The 19,461-nt window shown below is 40.2% G+C and overlaps 2 protein-coding genes across 4 annotated transcripts in view; one reads left to right on the forward strand and one right to left on the reverse strand.

Annotated features, from left to right (window-relative positions):
* Positions 1–1,164: 1,164 nt before the first annotated feature.
* The window catches only part of CMSS1 (cms1 ribosomal small subunit homolog), a 368,267-nt gene continuing 349,970 nt past the window's right edge, over positions 1,165–19,461 (forward strand). Inside the window, exon 1 of one of the 3 annotated variants that reach the window (XM_048817164.2) lies at positions 1,165–1,503. Coding sequence is in view for 1 of the 3 variants with exons in the window: in XM_075118568.1 (XP_074974669.1) it covers positions 1,428–1,503 (76 nt within the window). In the remaining 2 variants the exon portion in view is untranslated. The remainder of the gene's footprint in view (positions 1,504–19,461) is intronic. The other 2 variants (XM_075118568.1, XM_075118593.1) reach the window with 2 other exon arrangements.
* Positions 13,178–19,461, reverse strand: part of FILIP1L (filamin A interacting protein 1 like) — a 296,199-nt gene continuing 289,915 nt past the window's right edge. The window contains exon 7 of the mRNA XM_075118558.1: positions 13,178–15,244. Within this exon, the coding sequence (XP_074974659.1) occupies positions 15,056–15,244 (189 nt within the window). The 3' untranslated portion in view covers positions 13,178–15,055. The remainder of the gene's footprint in view (positions 15,245–19,461) is intronic.

Here is a 19,461-nt window from a genome sequence, read left to right on the forward strand (position 1 = left end):
CATTGCCTTAAAGTAGAATTGTTAAATCTTAATACTGATACCACTTTCCCTTTCCTAGCAAGGGGGCTTTGAATTGATTCCAGAGATTGTAAATACATTGCAAGATTATGCTGTTCTGTACACTTCAAAGGATATTTGAAGATTTACACTCAAATAAATGACCTAATAGTATTACATATCATGAGGGAAGGCAGTAGTTTCAAAGCAATTGCTACTGAATTAGTTATTGCATAAATATGATTTTTATCTTTATAAAAAGTATTTATTACATACAAATATATGTACTGCAAGATTTTGTGTAAATGTCTCAAAATACTTTTCATTGCCAATGACATTGTATGGCCTTGATACTGCACATTTTTAGGAAACTGCATAACTTTATTTAGTTGGTTGAGTAGTCCCATTGACTTCAATGGAATTACTGTTGTGAACAAAATTACATAATTCCTTAAGTGTTTGCAAGATCCGTGTTCCATATGTGAAAGGGGAAAAAAGTTACAAGGTTACAATATATTTTCACATATTTATAGTCCTTTCTCAGGCAAGAGGTTATGAAGTATCATAATAAAGAAAGTAGATATTTTCCAGGCCCAAACAAGACAGATGCAGTCTGACTTAAATAAACATCATGAATGGTTGAGTTCTAGCTGCAGCTCCTTTCTCCCCCTTGCAATCTTTGATTAACTTGATTGCAGCGCTTGAAAATTGAACACCTATTTTTTTCTTACTACTTACTAACAAAAGAGTTGTAACATATGTATGATGAACTAAGGATAGTAAATAATTTCAATATTACATGACGTAAAGCATCCTTAAACCTGCCAGACACATGCATGTGTGCACAGATATGTATATATACTAAAGACTCAGCACTTATCCATACTACACATACCAATTGTGCCCTACCCCACCCCCCCTTTTCAAATGCTGGTCTTTGCCCCAAGTTGTCCATCTGGAAAGTTCTCCTTCACGACTAGGTTTCAACAGAGTTAAAAGAAATGTCCCTGTTTTTCTCCCCACCAAACGTGTCTAATTAGAGGGTCTTATGTCTGCCAGTGTGCCACCCACTAACCCAGCAAGCACATGTGCATATGCAGACATCACGTCCCTCTGTGCACACACGATACGCACGAACCTAAACACGCCATGCAGACACCACACATATCTGCGCCTACACCACGTGTGCACAGGGCTCCCATGCACGCCGCGCGCAGGCAGCCCGGCTGCTGAGCCCTTTGCTTTCCGCGCGCCCTTCGCCGCAAACCCGCCCCGCGGTGCCAGGCTTAGTAGCGAGCGGGGAGGGGGCGCGTCTCTGGCGGGAGAGGGCGGTGTCAGCAGCCGGCAGCGGCGTCCCCCGGAGCTGGTGCGGGGTTCTTCCCGGACGGCGTAGAGTAGCGGCGGCGTGGCCCGCGGTGCGGCTGGGACATATGGGGGACGCGCTGGACGAGCCTTGGTGGGAGCCTCAGCCTGGAACACACGCTAGCAGCGACAGCAATAGCCCAGGTACCTGCTCGCCACGTGGGGAGCTTGCTCCTCCCTTTGCTGGGCTCATAGCAGCAGCCCCTTCGCTGGACTCCCCCTCCCCCTTTCATTTCCTCGTCTCCCTCACCTCCCTTCCTCCCTCACCTTTCGCACACAGACCCACTCCTCATTTCCTCTCAGCCTGCCCCCTTGCTCCTTCCTTCTCTCCAGCGGCCCTTCCTCCCATCGCCCCTCCCGAGTTGGGTGTAAACATTTCAAGTTTGCTTGTAAACAAAATGTCCGGTCTATATTCCTCTTCCCCAGGAGGAGTTATACACAGAAAACATTAAACAGAAATAGTCACTGAAATAGACAATTTATATTTAAATAAAGATGCGGGGGAGGGGGGTAGAGGAACTGGATGCTTTTTGAGGTTGGAGCTTAACTGGTCCCTGTCTTTATTAAGCTTATAAAGCGTATTCTCTTCTGATTTGGGGACTTCTGGTCTTCTTCTGGGTATTAGCAGGGCTGACTGAGGAGACTTAAGTTTTTAAAAGGCTTTTGAAACATGTGGCGTTTATAAAACCTTTGGCGGTAAACACGTGCAGCAGCTGGTGGGACTGGTCACTATTTATCACTAGTTTCAGAGGAACAGCCGTGTTAGTCTGTATTCGCAAAAAGAAAAGGAGTACTTGTCGCACCTTAGAGACTAACCAACTCCTTTGAGCATGAGCTTTCGTGAGCTACAGCTCACTTCATCAGTGAAGTGACACTTTATCACTAGTGTCATGTATGTCAGAAGGATAGGAACTGAATTCTCACTCTCCCTCAACCACGTTATTCGGCTGATGCTCTACAACTGCTTTGCATGATGATGATGATCATTAATTATTATTAATATCTAGCTTTTATAGTGCTTTTTTCATCAGTAGATCTCAAACCACTTTACAGAGGATATCTATTAAGGTATTAGGCTGCTGCCAAACTGTTACAGTTAACATTGATGAGTTTTTTTTAAAAAAAATGTAAGGTCTACACTGCATAGTAAATCTGGGTGTGCAAAATGGGTGGGCTTGGACCTGTCCCATAGTGGGACTCTCACCCATGCATCTTGGCAGGTTTGCAGGTCTGAGTCCTAAGAGGTTTCTGGCATGAGCCAGAAGGATTTGTGTGTGAACAGTATGGGTTTTGGTCCTAAACCTGGGTATGAGCCTGGTCTAGTTATGGTACAAATGTAACTGAATTGGAGGACCTAGCTAAAATATGGTTAAATTCTGTCTATGACAGTGGTTCCCAACCAGAGGTACATGTATCCCTGGTGGTACGCAGAGGTCTTCCAGGGGGTACATCAGCTCATCTAGATATTTGCCTAGTTTTACAGCAGGCTGCTTAAAAAGCACTAGCAAAGTCAGTACAAACTAAAATTTCATACAAACAATGACTTGTTTATACTGCTCTATATACTATACACTGAAATGCAAGTACAATATTTATATTCTAATTGATTTATTTGATAATTATAAGGTAAAAATTAGAAAGTAAGCAATTTTTTCAGTAATAGTGTGCTGTAACACTTGTATTTTTATATCAGATTTTATAAGCAAGTAATTTTTAAATGAGATGTAACTTGGGGGTATGCAAGAGAAATTAGATTCCTGAAAGGGGTACAGTAGTCTGGAAAGGTTGAGAGCCACTGGTCTAAGCTACAAACTTTAACTGTGTTGCAACTGTTTTCTATGACAGCTTTGTCGTAGCAGGGCCCTCTGAGTTGATTGTACTGTATTTGTAGAGGGAACATTAGGGGTTCATAGATAGGGCATAGAAATTAAGAGAGTATTAAGTGAAATCCTGTGATATGATATATATATGGTTGGATGGAGTGCTTTTGTTTTTGTGAGAGCATCTTGTAATTGGAAATTTTATGAATGGAATTATTTTATTGTGAAATTTTTAGATTTTCCAATGGTTTATTTTTAAGCTTTGAGGGCGTACCTCTGGTTCAAGGCACCAGAGAAATACTTCATGAAATCCTCTAGGGACTTCAGTTTTGCTATCTATTTTATGTGGAAGGTGCTTGATAATATGGTGATTGGCAGAAGTATAAAACCCAAAAATAAATTTTATGTCACAGCCCTGTCCCCATGTTGGACCCACAGTAGTGTTTCGACCCACATGCTGTGTTCATGTGCATTAAGTTCCCCTGGGCCTGAGTAGGCTCTTTCTTTGGCCTCTAGGTTCACTGCCGGTGCACTGACTCTCTGTCTGGTACCTTTTTCATAAGTTGGATTGTGCAGCCTAGCTTCCCTAGTCCCAGGACCAGTGCTGCACTTCCCTGTAGGTTAAGCACATCCTTTTCAGAGCTCCACTCTAGTGTGTGTCACGGTTACTGGGTTAGCTGTTCCTTCTTGGGGTCTCTCTGAGTGCCATGGGTCTCAGGCCATGGGTCTCAGGCCTTCACCTCTGCTGGAGTGGAATTCCACCACTCACCCACTCTCAGACCCCAGGACCTGGGTTACACCCCCCTGGGAACTAACCATGACCAAGTCAGCAGATCCAACTGCTGGTGGACCCTGCCAGCGTTTCCCTTTGGGAGCTGGTGACTCAAAACAGCCTCTTCAAAACAAAGTATTGACCGGTCTAAATACTTTGTGCCTTTGAGAAATGAATGAAGTGTAACAACAGTAAAAGGGCTACATGCAAAGGTGGTGTTTATACTTTTGTAAGTTCCCCTCAGCTCAGTTAACTTCATCTCTTGCTGTGAGTATCAGCTCGTCTTCCTCACAACATCTGTATCTCTGTGTGTCTCAGTCACGCTGTCAACTTTTTCACTGACACATCCTGGCCAGCCTCTCTCAGCTTACCCTGTAACCCGCCTCCCTTTTCTAGGGTCTTTAGTATTTTTGCCTCCTTTGATCCCAGGCTTGGGGAGGATGCCCCATTCTAGCCTGGATGGAGCCAACCATTGTTATTGTACCTCCTTTGAAGTTGGGTACATCAGAGCTATCTTGTCTGTGTCATCGTTTTACCTTTCCTGGATGTCGTAACAACCCCCCTTTTCCAGCCTCCTTTCATTCAACTGTATGCATACAGGAAGTGTTAACAATTGTAATATTTATAAAAATATAATCCAGACATTTTCTCATTTTGTCCCAGTGAGTACTCCTGTTTACAGTTTAATTGTTCAGGGACATGTGGGTTGAAGCCAGTAGGACACAGACTTTGCAGAGGGATTTCTTAAATTAGTCACTCTTTATTTGAGACAGCACAAGTGTTATACAGATCCATGTAAAATAAGAAACACATCTATACCATTCCCTGCCTAAGTTTATTCACCACTCTTTAGCATTCTTTGGGATTTGGTCATTGTCCTTTCAGGCTTCCAAATCCCCTCTCTTTGGCTTCTCTCCTCTGGTACATGTTTCTCTTGGTGAGAGAGCTGGTCCTTTTATAACTTCTAGTCTTCTTTCCATGTGAACCTCCTGGTCAGCCTCAAGGTCCCCCTCATGTGATCTGATGCTTGGTTACCACCCACATGGAGTCCAGACTTGAAAAACTGGTTTATTGCAGTTTTGGCCACACTCTTTGGCATAACCATTGCTCAGCTAGGGTAGGGGCAGGACCGATTCAGTTGTTTGTGGTTCTTAAAAACCATATCAATCAGAGGCAGGCACTCAGGTGCTGCTCTCCCTCTTCTTAACATAAGAAGTGTGACGTACGAATACATGCAAAAGGCAGTCAAACAGCCTAAATACACAGAGAGTTCATAACATGAAACTGGAATTCATAAGCTGTACATAGATAAGTCCCCCAAATTGTCTTATAAAAATGGTGGGCCATAAATCTTATTGGAATATGTCATAAAATCTTTTCTCACAAGGGTGAGGTGTGGTATAAATTGATGTCAACTGGATGATATTTCAAAACTGCCAATTTTGTGCCACTGTGTGGATTGTAATATTCTGAATTCTTGGTGCAGGGCCACATATACTTGCAATGGATTGCATTACTGGAATAAAAGAGTGTTCCACTGCAATAATACTCTCAGTGCTCTTATCCTGTAAGGCTTTGAATTCCCAATGCTGAATTTCAGACTGTTATTTTTCACTTCTGTGTTGTATCTCTCAGTAATAAAATGTTCTGTTAACATTAAAGCTGCCCTGTATCTAGGTCTCTGTGACTTGCTGAATACAGATTTAAAAAAAAAAAATAATACTACATGTTCATGTTTGATAAGGTAAAGTGAGGTTGACTCTTGCAGTTTTTTGTGTTGGTATAAACTTGGCACTTGTGAAAAATACTAAGTCCTGGACATTAAAATCTTCAGTTTATCCACTGAAGAGATATAACACAGGTGAATTAATGAATATTCACTTCCCATTGCTTCTTACCAATATATCTAATTTCAGACCTAGCGAGAACCATGTAGAATTTTGGGGATAGTTCAGTCTCCAAGCCTACTCAGAAGAATGATGCTCTTTGGACACAGTATGCTTAAAAATCGTTAGAGTAGGGAACTTGGGGTCAGGACACCTGGGTTATATTCTTAATCTTGGGCAAGTTGCTTAGACAGTCTTTGTCTCAGTTTCCCAGTCTGCAAAATGGATTTATTTGATATTTTGCCACTTTGTAAAGTCCTCTGGGATTTTTGAATGAGAAGCTCTGCATAAGTGCAATGTATTTATTTTTCATTCCTTGGCCTGTCTGCTGAGTCTGCCAGCGAAGGGTGTTCTCTGGTGCCAGTTGTTAAAGTGGTTGGTGTTATGGTGGACCGCTTTCTGCTAGGATCTGTGCAGGGATCACCAACTAATTTAATATATGCCATTAGTCAGCTGCCAGATGGTAACGGCTTTTGGCTACTGTCAGCGTAGGGTGGATTTGAACCAGCAGTTTAGGTGACAAGCTCTGAACTCCAATACTCTGAGCTATCCAGTTTCCAAGGATTTTTGCAGTTGTGATGTTGACTAGACTTTTTATGTTGGAAGCGAGCAGCAAAAATGAAACCCAAAACACTTCTGAAATTCAATGTGGTGAATTCACAGGCTTGTGAAAAGGGCTGTTAGCACCAACCCGCAGTGCATGCTCTTCCCCTTTCCCTCCTCATATCAATACATTTTGCTTGTGCCCATTGTTTTTAGCCCTGAGGTTAATTGCTCCATGCTGTGCCAGTAGTTATTGCAGAATATTCATCTAAAAATAAAATATGGTTGGTCCAACTGGAGTGTAAGCGTAAGTGTAATGACATAAAATGTGGAGCTCAAGAAGCAGTATTCTTTTTTTTTTTTTTACTGAAAACATTATATGAAAGAGCCCTGAAGGATCTGAGTACCTAAGCAACTTTTCCCATCATTTACTCCACATAATATGATGCTGCTGGTATACAGCCAGCTACAGTAATTATCTTACAGTCCATTAAAGAATTACGAAAGAATTGAATTTTAGGATAGCATGTTTGAGTATTACCGTGCAAGATGCTACTGGGTACAGAATATAAGCAGCCTTCTGGGGCGTGCAAGTCCTGGAAGGTGGTGGATCTCGGCTCCATGGCAGTCTGACCTATCAGAGCCCAGCAATGTTAAGTGGTAACAAAAACTTGCAGTGAACAAATTGGCATGTGGTATATAGTTGCATCATCATTGTTAGCTCCATTTATGCTGAATTCGCCATCAATTATCCTGAGGATAGGACTCTGAAGTAAGAATTTTTTGAAACCTGCCAACCATAAACACATAAGTACTTGGTTTCTAGAACACACAGGATAATAATCTGTCATGATGGTTACTGAAGCAAAGTCCCAAAGCATGCTCTATTAAATTAAATTTAAAGCACGAGTATGGAGGAAATTATATTGTAGATAAATAGGAGCCGTTTTTCTCTCAAAATCCCTATGGTATTATTCTGGTATTGTGCTGGATTCCCTCTTTATTTGGAGATCTCTATATAATTTTGTTCTCTGTAGCGTGCTTTAGGAGTAATGGGAACAGGTGATTACTGTACAGATCCCATAATCTGCAGTCTACATCCTGTATCTGTGCTCCTGTCATCAAGGTCCCAATATGGAGCCAGTTACTGCCACATGCAAGTACTGAGTTTGATACAAGTGACCAATAAGCTAAGAAGCTGCTACAGAATTTTCCGTTATTTTGATTCACTTATTTATTCTCTGCATAGGATGGATGAAAAGTCTAATGTTCAGTTTAGACTGCATAATATGGACAATATAGAATGCTTTTACATCATTTGACATGTAGGAGTAAATCAGTCAGAATTTACAATGTGAGATGCATACATTTAAAATATCCTGCCAACTTTGGGATTAAAAATATAAAATGCTATTTTCTTGTCTAACGTTATTATTTATTTATTTAGATTTTTTTTAAAATCACTTTTCCTGAAGCTGTAGGTGCTTATCAGAATAATATTTAAGATTCACAACTAAAACACCAGCATACATTGACACGCCCGTCCAGACCAACTCCAATGCAAAAAATATAAACCAGCCAATGGCCCAAGCTTCTTTTTCCAACCAATGCATTCCCTGTTAACCTACCCCCTGCGGTGTGTTCTGTACCTTAGCAAAATTTAAACTTAGAAGAAACAAAGTGTTTGAAACAGATTTTCAAATTCACCTAATGGGGATAAAAACACAAAATATATATTCTCGCAGGTAATATGGGAGTGGTCATTTGTGTCTTTCTGGCCACACCGTTAAAATGATTTATTATGTCATCTCCTCTTTCACGATTATATCATCACAACTGTTGTTGAATAAAGAAAATTTATTATTTTGGTAATAGTTCTCACTTTTTTGTGGTGTGAATGTATATGCTGTTTGTAAGTGATTAATTATTCAATGATTTTTAAGGCTGAAAGGGACCATTATGATAATCTAGCCTGAAGAATCACACCCAATAATTTCTGCATCAAGCCCATGACTTCTGTAATCGGAGATAAGGGTTCTAAATTAAAGCAGGTGAGTTGGTGTGCTTGTTTCACAGCCAATTAGTGCATTGTGGAATATCAAAAAGAATGTTCAGTGTAACATCTCCTCCCCCACATCATTGTGATGTAACTTTAAAACATGATATTACTAATACTTTTAAAAAATATGCTAGTGATATTGCATGGGGTTCTGGGAGGGGAAGGGAGTTGATAAATTCAACAACCTTTTGAGGTTAAATTAGTGCAGGTGAAAGATGCTGACTTGACAGCCATGGAGATTGAACTCCTTTCTCTGTACAACAGGGGGAGCACTGGCAGCAATGGTGCAAGCTCCATTCATTGCCTACAGCCCATGTGCCACAACCCGCTGACTTGAAGGGACCACTTCTAGGAGCAGGGGTGGTCCTGAGTTGTTCAGGGATTCTTTCAGTCCCCCTGACTGTCTGTGACCGGGTCTCTCCATGTGTATTCTTCATACTTTCCTTGTCCCCCTCAACTCCATCAGGTTGTGGTGGCTGACTTTACCAGTTGTTTGTTTTCTTCCTTTGGTCAAACGCTACAAGGATTAGGATGCCAGGGGGTGGAGATGAATTGCAGTATTCCAAGAAGGAAGCAGGGCCAGGGAGTTTAATTTCTGTAGTGGCTCACTAGCACTAGAATTGTGTGGAGAACTGGAGGTGGTTCTGTGGCTGGTGAGGGGCCTATTATCATAATCTAAGGCACAGGCTAGCACTGTTAAATGAGAAGTTAGTTCAGTTGTTATGTTCAATGGCAAGCCTGTTCAGTCTTTGGCCTCTCTATGGAGCCTGGCAATGATGGTGCTAAATAGTGTCAGACATAAGAACGGCCATACTGTGTCGACCAATGGTCTGTCTAGCCCAGTATACTGTCATCTGACAGCAGCTAGTGCCAGATGCTTCAAAGTGAATGAACAGAAGAGGGCAACAGCAAGTGATCCCTCCCCCAGTCATTCAGTCTCAGCATCTGCAAGTCAGAGGCTTCGGGACAACCAGAGCATGAGGTTGCATCCTGGGCCATCTTGGCTAATCGCCATTGGTGGACATATCCTCCATGAATTTATCTAATTCTTTTGAATCCAGTTATAGTTTTGGCTTTCACAGCATCCCCTTCAACGAGTGCTACAGCCAGTCAGAACTCATTGGGAGTGGAATCTAGCTGGTGACCTAAATGTGAAAGACATGCTGATCTTATGACCTACCTTATGACCTCCTTCTGATAGATTTCTAATATGAGCTGGGAGATCTGCTGAAAATGAAGCATGACTAAAGACATTTCTCAAGAATTGCTCTAATGAAGTTTATAACATAGTATAATCAAATTGATAAGTATTTTTATAAGCAATCTCTATTGTGTTTTTTGATATCGTAATTATTTTGAAACCCTTATTTATAAAACACACTAAGGCCCAGTTCCGCAAGGTGCTGGGTGTCTCATGGGGGATGCTGAGCACCCTTGTCTCCCGTTGACTTCTTTGGGATGTGAGAGTTCTCAACACCTTGCAGCCTCTGGCCCTCATAGCATACACTTTATCTTTCAGATAGATGTAAGTTTGGTAAATGAAATAATTAGAAGGAAGCCTACAGGTTTCTTCTTATATCTGAGGAAACTAGTTCTTGACTATTTTCTGTAAGTTTATCACAAAATACATCTTGTAGGGAGCATTCTGAATAAATTTCTCACTAGATTGACTCTCTAATGTTTAAGTACTGAGGGGGGGAATTTCTGATCAATTGTTTAGAGCCGTACATATTGCAGTCACACATTTACAGAGATTACCACAACTGTGCTTGTATGATGTGTTGCCACAATGTCTTTGTTTAAAGTAATTTAAAGTTCTAGCTATGAAATTAAAAAATAGTGTAGGTTGGGTGCTAGGATGTTATTTTTTTCTGGAGCAGAACAGTCCTGAGCCTGGTTGCTGTGGTCACCACTGACTTTCACTTAATTTGGGAATTAGAAATCCACTCTCGCTGCAAAAAGATCCACGTTAGCCTAATTTCAAAACTGCAGATGCTCCACAAATCACATTTAGTGGGATCATTGGAATGAGTTCCCTGGGGGGAGGGGGGAAGGATGAGGGAGATAATGACAAGAGGAAGTCAAAGGAATTTGTAGCACAATACCCCATGAATTAGTCAGTGTTATAGGGTACACAACATTATACTCTGCAATAATAGTGTTCTGTTGATTTTTCATTTTAGACAAATAACATCAATATTTTCAGTGAACTCTTCTATAGAATTTTGTTCACCTTTTCATAATGACAGTTTTGACAATTCATAATGACAATTATCCTTCAAGAAATAAAACAGTATTGTTGTATTCTTATACAGCTTGTTTATGTGTAACAGTTTTCAGCATCCTTATAGTAACAGTCTCTTTGCTGGAAAACATAAAGCCTTGTTTTTTTTTTTTTTATTTATACAAAAGCTGAGCAAAGACTCAAGTAGAAATGATTCTTTTAGCTAAATGCATAAATTCAGTAAGAACTGAAAAGGCAGTTGCTCTGTGTTGCATGGACTAAAAGTGCCCTTGCAAAAGATCAGTAATAGGTATCAAGTAGCTTGGTCAAAATCTTCACAAAGATGGAGTTACAGTTGCAGGTACATATGTTATTTGTGTGTGAATGTTTGAGTTTGGTGAGGGGAAAATCCCCCCAGGATATTAAGAACTAAGATTGAGAAGTGCAGTCAGAGTAATATATGTTAATCGTAATAAAATAACCACAACTTTAACCCTGCTCCAGGAGAGACAGCATGCACAAATGAGATCTAAATACCATAATCCCAGTAAAACTGCAAACGTTAATACAGCTCATAAAAAAAATAAATTAAAAAAAGTGGAAGTCTCAGTTCTTGCATTCACGTTCATAATGCAGTGTTTGCTCATAAACAAGTGTAGTTACATCACTTTAGTTAACTAATACATTAGGGAATTGACCCTTTTCAAATTCCGTTTTAAAAATTAATGGTATGCACATCAAAAAGCTCGGTATTTATTTAAGCTCTTGAAATTGCATAATCAATGGCAGGTTTCATGCATTCCTCCATTCGTAGAATCGTAGACCTGTAAGGCTGGAAAGAACCTGGAGAGGTTATCTAGTGAAGTCCATCTCTCCTATGCTGAATCAGGACAGTATACCTAGACCATCTCTGACAGATGTTTGTCTAACCTGTTCATAAAACCCTCCAAAGACAGGGATTCCACAACCTCCCTGGGTAACCTCTTCCGCTACTTGCTTATCCGTATAGTTAGAAAGTTTTTCCTAATATCTAACCTAAATCTCCCTTGCTGCAGATTGTCAATTACTTCTTGTCCTACCTTCAGTGGACATGGAGAACAATTGATCACTGTCCTCTCTATAACAACCCTTAACATATTTAAAGACTATCAGTTCACCCCTTAGGCTTTTTTTCTCAAGACTAAACATGCCTAGTTTTTTTAACCTTTCCTCATAGGTCACATTTTCTAAACACTTTATCATTTTTGTTGCTCTCCTCTGGACTGTCTCCAATTTGTCCACATCTTGAAGAGTGGCACCCAAAACTGGACACAGCACTATAGCTGAGGCCTCACTAGTGCTGAGCAGAGTGGAACATTACTTCTAGTGTCTTAAATATGACTCATCTGTTGTTATACCCCAGAATATTAGAATTTTTTGCAACTGCATCACCTTGTTGACTCATTCAATTTGGGATCCACTATAACCCCCAGATCCTTTTCAGCAGTACTACAGCCTAGCCAGTTAGTCCCCATTTTGTAGTTGTGCACTTGATTTTTCCTTCTGAAGTGTAGTACTTTGCACTAGTCTTTATTTTATTTCATCTTGTTGATTTCAGACCAATTCTCCAATTTATCAAGGTCATTTTGAATTCTAATCATAGAATCATAGAATATAAGGGTTGGAAGGGACCCCAGAAGGTCATCTAGTCCAACCCCCTGCTCGAAGCAGGACCAAATCCCAGTTAAATCATCCCAGCCAGGGCTTTGTCAAGCCTGACCTTAAAAACCTCTAAGGAAGGAGATTCTACCACCTCCCTAGGTAACGCATTCCAGTGCTTCACCACCCTCTTAGTGAAAAAGTTTTTCCTAATATCCAATCTAAACCTCCCCCACTGCAATTTGAGACCATTACTCCTCGTTCTGTCATCTGCTACCATTGAGAACAGTCTAGAGCCATCCTCTTTGGAACCCCCTTTCAGGTAGTTGAAAGCAGCTATCAAATCCCCCCTCATTCTTCTCTTCTGCAGGCTAAACAATCCCAGCTCCCTCAGCCTCTCCTCATAAGTCATGTGTTCCAGACCCCTAATCATTTTTGTTGCCCTTCGCTGGACTCTCTCCAATTTATCCACATCCTTCTTGAAGTGTGGGGCCCAAAACTGGACACAGTACTCCAGATGAGGCCTCACCAATGTCGAATAGAGGGGAACGATCACGTCCCTCGATCTGCTCGCTATGCCCCTACTTATACATCCCAAAATGCCATTGGCCTTCTTGGCAACAAGGGCACACTGCTGACTCATATCCAGCTTCTCGTCCACTGTCACCCCTAGGTCCTTTTCCGCAGAACTGCTGCCTAGCCATTCGGTCCCTAGTCTGTAGCTGTGCATTGGGTTCTTCCATCCTAAGTGCAGGACCCTGCACTTATCCTTATTGAACCTCATCAGATTTCTTTTGGCCCAATCCTCCAATTTGTCTAGGTCCTTCTGTATCCTATCCCTGCCCTCCAGCGTATCTACCACTCCTCCCAGTTTAGTATCATCCGCAAATTTGCTGAGAGTGCAATCCACACCATCCTCCAGATCATTTATGAAGATATTGAACAAAACCGGCCCCAGGACCGACCCTTGGGGCACTCCACTAATCATGCCCTCCAAAATGCTTGCAACCCCTCCCAGCTTGGTGTCATCTGCAAATTTTATGAGCATACTTTCCACTCTGTTATGCATCTCATTAATGAAAATATTGAATAGTACTGGACCCAGGAGAGACCCCTGTGGGACCCCTCTAGATACACACTCCCAGTTTGAAAGCAAACTGTTGATAACTACTCTTTGAGTACAGTCTTCTAAGCAGTTGTGCACCCACCTTATAGTAATTTCATCTATACCTCATTTCCCTATTTTGCTTATGAGAGTGTCATGTGGGACTGTGTGAAAAATCTTATTAAAATCAAGATGTATAATGTCTACTGCTTCCCACCATGCAGTAGGCCAGTATTGGGTTGGTTTGGCATGATTTGTTCTTGACACATCCACGTTGCTTATCATTTATCGCCCTATTATCCTCTAGGTACAAATGGATTATTTAGTCAGTTGTTCCAGTATCTTTCCAGGTATCAACATTAGGCTGGTAGGTCTATAATTCTCTGTGTCCTCTTTATTCCCCCTTTTTAACGATAGATAAGTTTGCCCTGGTCCAGCCCTCTGGGAGTCACCTGTCCTCCAAGCAGGGCCGGCTCTAGGTTTTTTGCCACCCCAAGCAAAAAAAAAATACCGCCCCTGGAATTGTGCCACCCCAAGCATGGGCTTGCTTTGCTGGTGCCTAGAGCCAGTCCTGCCTCCAAGGATTCTCAAAGATAATTGCTAGTGGTTCCGAGATTGTTTCAGATAGTTAAGTATCCTAGAGTGAAACTCATCAGGCCCTACCAACTTAAATGCATGTCACTTAACTAAATATTTTGTAACTTGTTCTGTCTTCCTTCTCCCTTGTTGTTAATATTCATTGTGTTAAGCACCTGATCACAATTTAATCTTTGTAATGAAGACTGACGCAAAATAGGTATTAAACAGCTCAGTCTTCATGATGTTGTTGGTTATTAGTTCTCCTTCCTCACCCTTATCAAAGGATTGACACTTTTCTTTGTCTTTGTCTTGCTTCTAATCTATTTATAGAATCTCTTCTTATTGCCATTTATGTTCCTTGCTAAATGTTACTCATTTCGTGCCTTAGCCTTTTTGATTTTGTCCCTACATGCTTGTGCTATTCTTTTGTAGTCATCCTTAGCAGTTCGTCCATATTTCCACTTTTTGTAGGATTCCTCTTTGCTTTTCAGTTCATTGAAGATCTCTGTGTACATTCATGTTGCTCTATTACTATCTTCCTCTTTCATTTGTATCGGGATAGTTTGCCAAGTATTGTCTCCTCTCACTTAAATTTTAACCTAAAAATATCCACATTGAAACACAATTCCATAAGACCAACTGAAAACAAAATCCTTGTGTGATAGCTTGTCATTATGATTGTAGTCATTGTTGTAAATCTACTAGGGTGGAATTAAGGTTGTGGTTATTAGTTGCTGAGGGTTGTGTGTCAAATTTTGGTTCATAATAGAAACCCATTTTGCAATTTAATTTGCCACTTCATGATAATGGCCAAATTCTGTTGTCATTTAACTTGCTGTAAATCAGGATTTACACTGGCGCACCGAGATCAGAGTTTGGTCCAGAGAGTGTAAGTGATGCGTTGTGGTTCTAGTGTGAGCATTGCAGTCTTTTTACAGACGTATGAATAGTTTTATCTCACTGCTTGTGGAAACATTACCTTTTTCTGAAACAGCCCTTAGAAGTAATTGCTACAGTGATTCACATTATTCCACAAATATATTTTACTCCTGGACATTGCAGAGAGTTGTTTACCTTTTCCCTCCATTTTGAAGGTAAGTGTTAGATACAGTTCTCATGATGTGTCGCTTTCCAGCATTGCTTTCTTGGAGTGGTTTGTTGAGATGCCCAGTAGGTGTTTTCACAGGTAATTTAGTCGTGCTCATGGACTTTGGTTTGGGAATCCGAGTAGGAATTGTACGCTGGACTACATCAGCAATCTTGAAATGAACCAAGAAAAAATGTAAGCAGTTAGGTTGGGTGGTTTGAATAGTTCTTTAGTGCTCTTTCTCAGCTTTTCAGAAAAGGACATTTACATTATCTGATTAAGAACTGTTGTCAGTGTAGTTTTCCTTATTTTTCTGTTTTGTTTTTTTTTATTTTTAATGGTACACTGAGGCACATGAAATAATGATAGTTTTTGAATGATGGGGGAAGACTGAGTGTCTTGTTACTCTTTGGAGGCTTCTTGTCTCTACGTGGCAGCAAAGTCTGTAATTCAAGAAAAGTCTCAGAAGAGTTTTTGGGGTTTTGCAGCGATACAAGTATTTTATTCTTGACTGAGCTATTACAGTCTACAACAAAATGCACCTTGTGGCTAAATCAACTAAATACTGAGTGGGAAAAAATGTATTTTAAAGATGGTCAAAAAGATTCCTATGCAATGTGATGAAGAAAAAAATGCTAATGCACATTAAGCTGTATACCCAAAGATACCATATCATGAAGGATGATGTGATATTGATAGCACTTTTCTGTACAGCTTTTGTGAGACCGGCCTCAAGTACTGATTTCCCTGGCTTGCAGGGATGCATCATGACACAATGAATAGGGCATGGGACTGAGAATGAAGATACTTGGGATCTGTTCCCAGCTCTGCTATGGGCTTGTTGTGTGACTTTGGACAAACCATTTAATGTCTCTGTGACCCAGTTTCCCCACTTGTAAAATGGGGATGATATTAATCTTCCTTTATAATTTAAAAGTATGTTGATGTCTATAGATGAAAATGACTGTATAAGTACTTACTGTTGTTCTGGGCATCTCCTTAATGTTAATCTCTCTCTCTCATTTGTGTATATATATTCTCATTTGTGTGTGTGTGTGTGTGTATGTATGTATGTATGTATATATATATACACAAACCTCTAGAAAACTGGAGAGCACCAAAAAGAGCTGGAGCTGCCTTATTCGTAAAGATTTAAAGAAATACTTGGGTATAGCTTGGCCAGATGGCTATTCCATGGGAATGCATAGATTTAATTGTTTGAAGAATGTGTACAGTAACGAGGGAGTAGAATAATTATTTTTAGGGGAGCCGTTGTACTGGGCTTTGTACAAACCAATAACACAAAGGCTCCAGAGAACTCACAGTCTGGGATTCAATCTATATGCAGCTGGTGACTGAACTAACAAATGAGGGGGTGACAAGGTAACAATACACTTGTTTAGGATGTTCAAGGGGTTGAGTATATCATAATGAAATTCAGAAAAAGAAAAATTAAACTGACTTCACAGGATTAGAGTGTCTCAGTATTGTCATTTTAAGTTCCTTCAGCAACAGAATAATTTTGTTTATTTTTGTGCTGGAGACAGAACTTGCTCTGAATACAGTGTTTATTGCATTTATCTTAACTGTATTAAGAAATCAGAAAGAATTAAGAAAGAAAAGTGACTTTTTTCTTTATTGTGTGTGGGTCGATGGGTGATACATTGCTGCTTTATAAGCATAAGGCAAAACGGCATTTGTTTTAAACAAATATCTTGAGAAAAACATGGTAAACATTCCATTCATTAATGCTGGTGAGATTGCTATGGATTAGTAGTTTAGAGGATAATTATAAGAGCAATTGTGATAAGTGGATAAATAGTTAAGGAATGTTTTGCTCTTTCCTTGAATTGTTGCTGGAGGTTTAACTGACTTTTACAGTACAGTGTTTCCCTTTGGGGAGATGTTCCAGTGTAGGTAAACAATTTAAAATAAATCAGTTGAATTGCTCATGCAATAAGTGGCTGATCACCTTTGTTAGCCTATTTAAAACAATCATTTATTTTTTAACAATTTCCAGCTGATGTTAATTTTTGTGTATGTGTATTTTGCAGCAGTCAGATTTCCCATTGCAGAAAAAGGTTTACTTGGTGTTTTTAAATTATGATTTTATGTGGCTTTGCAGTTTCTCACTGATAAATGATGATGTTTCAGTTGCATTTGATATTGTAACTGATATGTGTATTGGAGAAACGATTCATTTGGTAAGGCCTGGTGTACATAGTTTTTGTATCTGTAATATTGTTTTGGTTAGGGTATGATTTTTTTTTTAATTGTTTGAACCAAAATAGTTATGCCAGTACAACCCCTAATGTGTATGCAGTTACACTGGCTATAAAGGTTCTCTATACTGCTATAAGACTTATCCATGTGTGAGTAAGTTATAGCAGCGTACGTGTTTCTAAACCAGTATAACTGCATCCACACTAGGGTAGTAGTAGCACTTTAACTATACCAGCATTGTTTAAGGGGTGCAACTTTTATGTGTCGACAAGGCCTTAAACTTAGACTGTTTTTATAGTTCTTTCTCTCCTCTTTCAGCACCTGAAAGTAAGTTTCTTTTTCACAAGCCCTGTCTCACAGTTATTCAAGAATGGATGTTCAAAGAGAGAGAGGAATGAATAATATTAGTAAAAAACATGAACATTCAGTTTTCAAAACTAAAGTATGAATCCAGTTAAAGCACTTAAGCACGTGCTTAACTTTAAGCCTGACAGTCTACTATTGACACACACAAAGTTAAGCCCCTACTTAAGTGTTTGCTGTGTTAGGGTCTAAAAGATTGATTGAGAAATGTGAGCCTCAGATATGAGGGTTGGAAAGAACATTTTTGGGTTACCTTACCTAGATCATCCCCTTGCGTCATGGTAGGGCTGTTGTAAGATCTGGGTTGTAAGTACACTGTGAGAATTATAGTCTGTAACACGTGTTTAGATTCTTGGGTGTGAAGTACCACAGTTGTTATGGTTATATGGTGAGAGTTCTATAGAATGAATCCTCAATTAGTTCCTTGTCTAGTCTTGAGTGTACAGCATGGCAATGGTTATGTTATAGTTATTACCGCTGCATCGCTTGGAAGGTGTCAACCATTAGAATATTGTGTGTGTTGGTTTTTGTTTCTTCAGAGTGATATTCGTTCTGGGTCAGTGAAGGGAAGTCAGTATTCCCATCAAGAATAATTTCTGCAAATACACACCACCCTCTTGTACACTGATTCCCTCTCCTCTGTGTCCCTTCCCTGGAAAGATGAAGGATTCTCTCAGCTTTCCAGTCTTCTTTCTGACAACCAGAAGAAGCATTCCCTGAGCTGGTACAGCTGCTTGCTCCCTCTGTCCCTTAGTACTGCTGTCTGTCTCCCTGACCTCCCCCATGTAAATGCCCTCTCCTTTCTGCTCCCTGTTCAGAGAGTTAACAGGGGGTGTGGAATTCAATTCAATTATCCTTTAAGTAGCAACTGATGCTCCTCAGAACCTGGAGTCCCTTTTTCATCACAGTCCCCAATTCTGCTTTCCAAACACCCCTAGAAACTAGCCCATTCCAAGATACTATCTACCTGGGACTTAGCCATTTCCAAAGTTTTCAGTTGTGTAGTACATACAGGTCTACTAATTAAGGGGAAGTGTAAAAAAAGACATTCTTACTGTTTAGGCTTTAAAAATAGACCTGGTTTGAGATGTGCAAAGCAAGCATTGATTCTCAGTCTATAAGCATGATAGTAAAACATTGGCTTCAGATATTAATTTCACAGAATAAGATTAGTTTGTAAAATATGGCAAGGTTTTTTTGGCAGTAATGTCAGCAGTCGTTGAAATGAACAGTTAAAATTCATTGTCAAGGCAAATAAGGGGTAGGGTGCTGAGAACCAGGGCGAACTGCAATTTGATAAACAGGCTTCGTCTTCCTGCCTGTTAAATTAACCTCCAGAATGGATGTCATTTATTGGAAATAGGAATTGGGTGAGAAGAATGAAAACCTAGTAATGTGGAAATTGTCATGCATGATTGGACCAGTGGCATATCTAGCCCTGTGTCCTTTTCTTGACAGTGGGCAGAGGCAGGAAACTCTGCAAGGGACAAGTATGGAATAACATGCTTGGGGGCAGTTTATTCTATTTCTCACCTCAGGCAGTCAGTAGTTGGCTTGTGCTCTGAGCATGAAGATCTATATTCATTATATGTTTGTGTCTTATTTGCATTTGTTTGATAAGGAATTGTAATGATGGCCCGATTTTAAATGAAACACTATCAGATATTTTAACAATTTAGAATTTTTCTCCTTTTATGTTTTCTGAGTCATCAGTGTAAATTAACCCCTTTTTTGGGTACAGAAGTGGGGGGGGGGCATGTGGAAAGCAGGAGGGGTGTGGCAGGGGGCAGGATGGGCATGTTG

The sequence above is a fragment of the Caretta caretta genome, chromosome 1, assembly GCF_965140235.1.
Source record: "Caretta caretta isolate rCarCar2 chromosome 1, rCarCar1.hap1, whole genome shotgun sequence".
Classification (NCBI taxonomy): Eukaryota; Metazoa; Chordata; order Testudines; family Cheloniidae; genus Caretta; species Caretta caretta.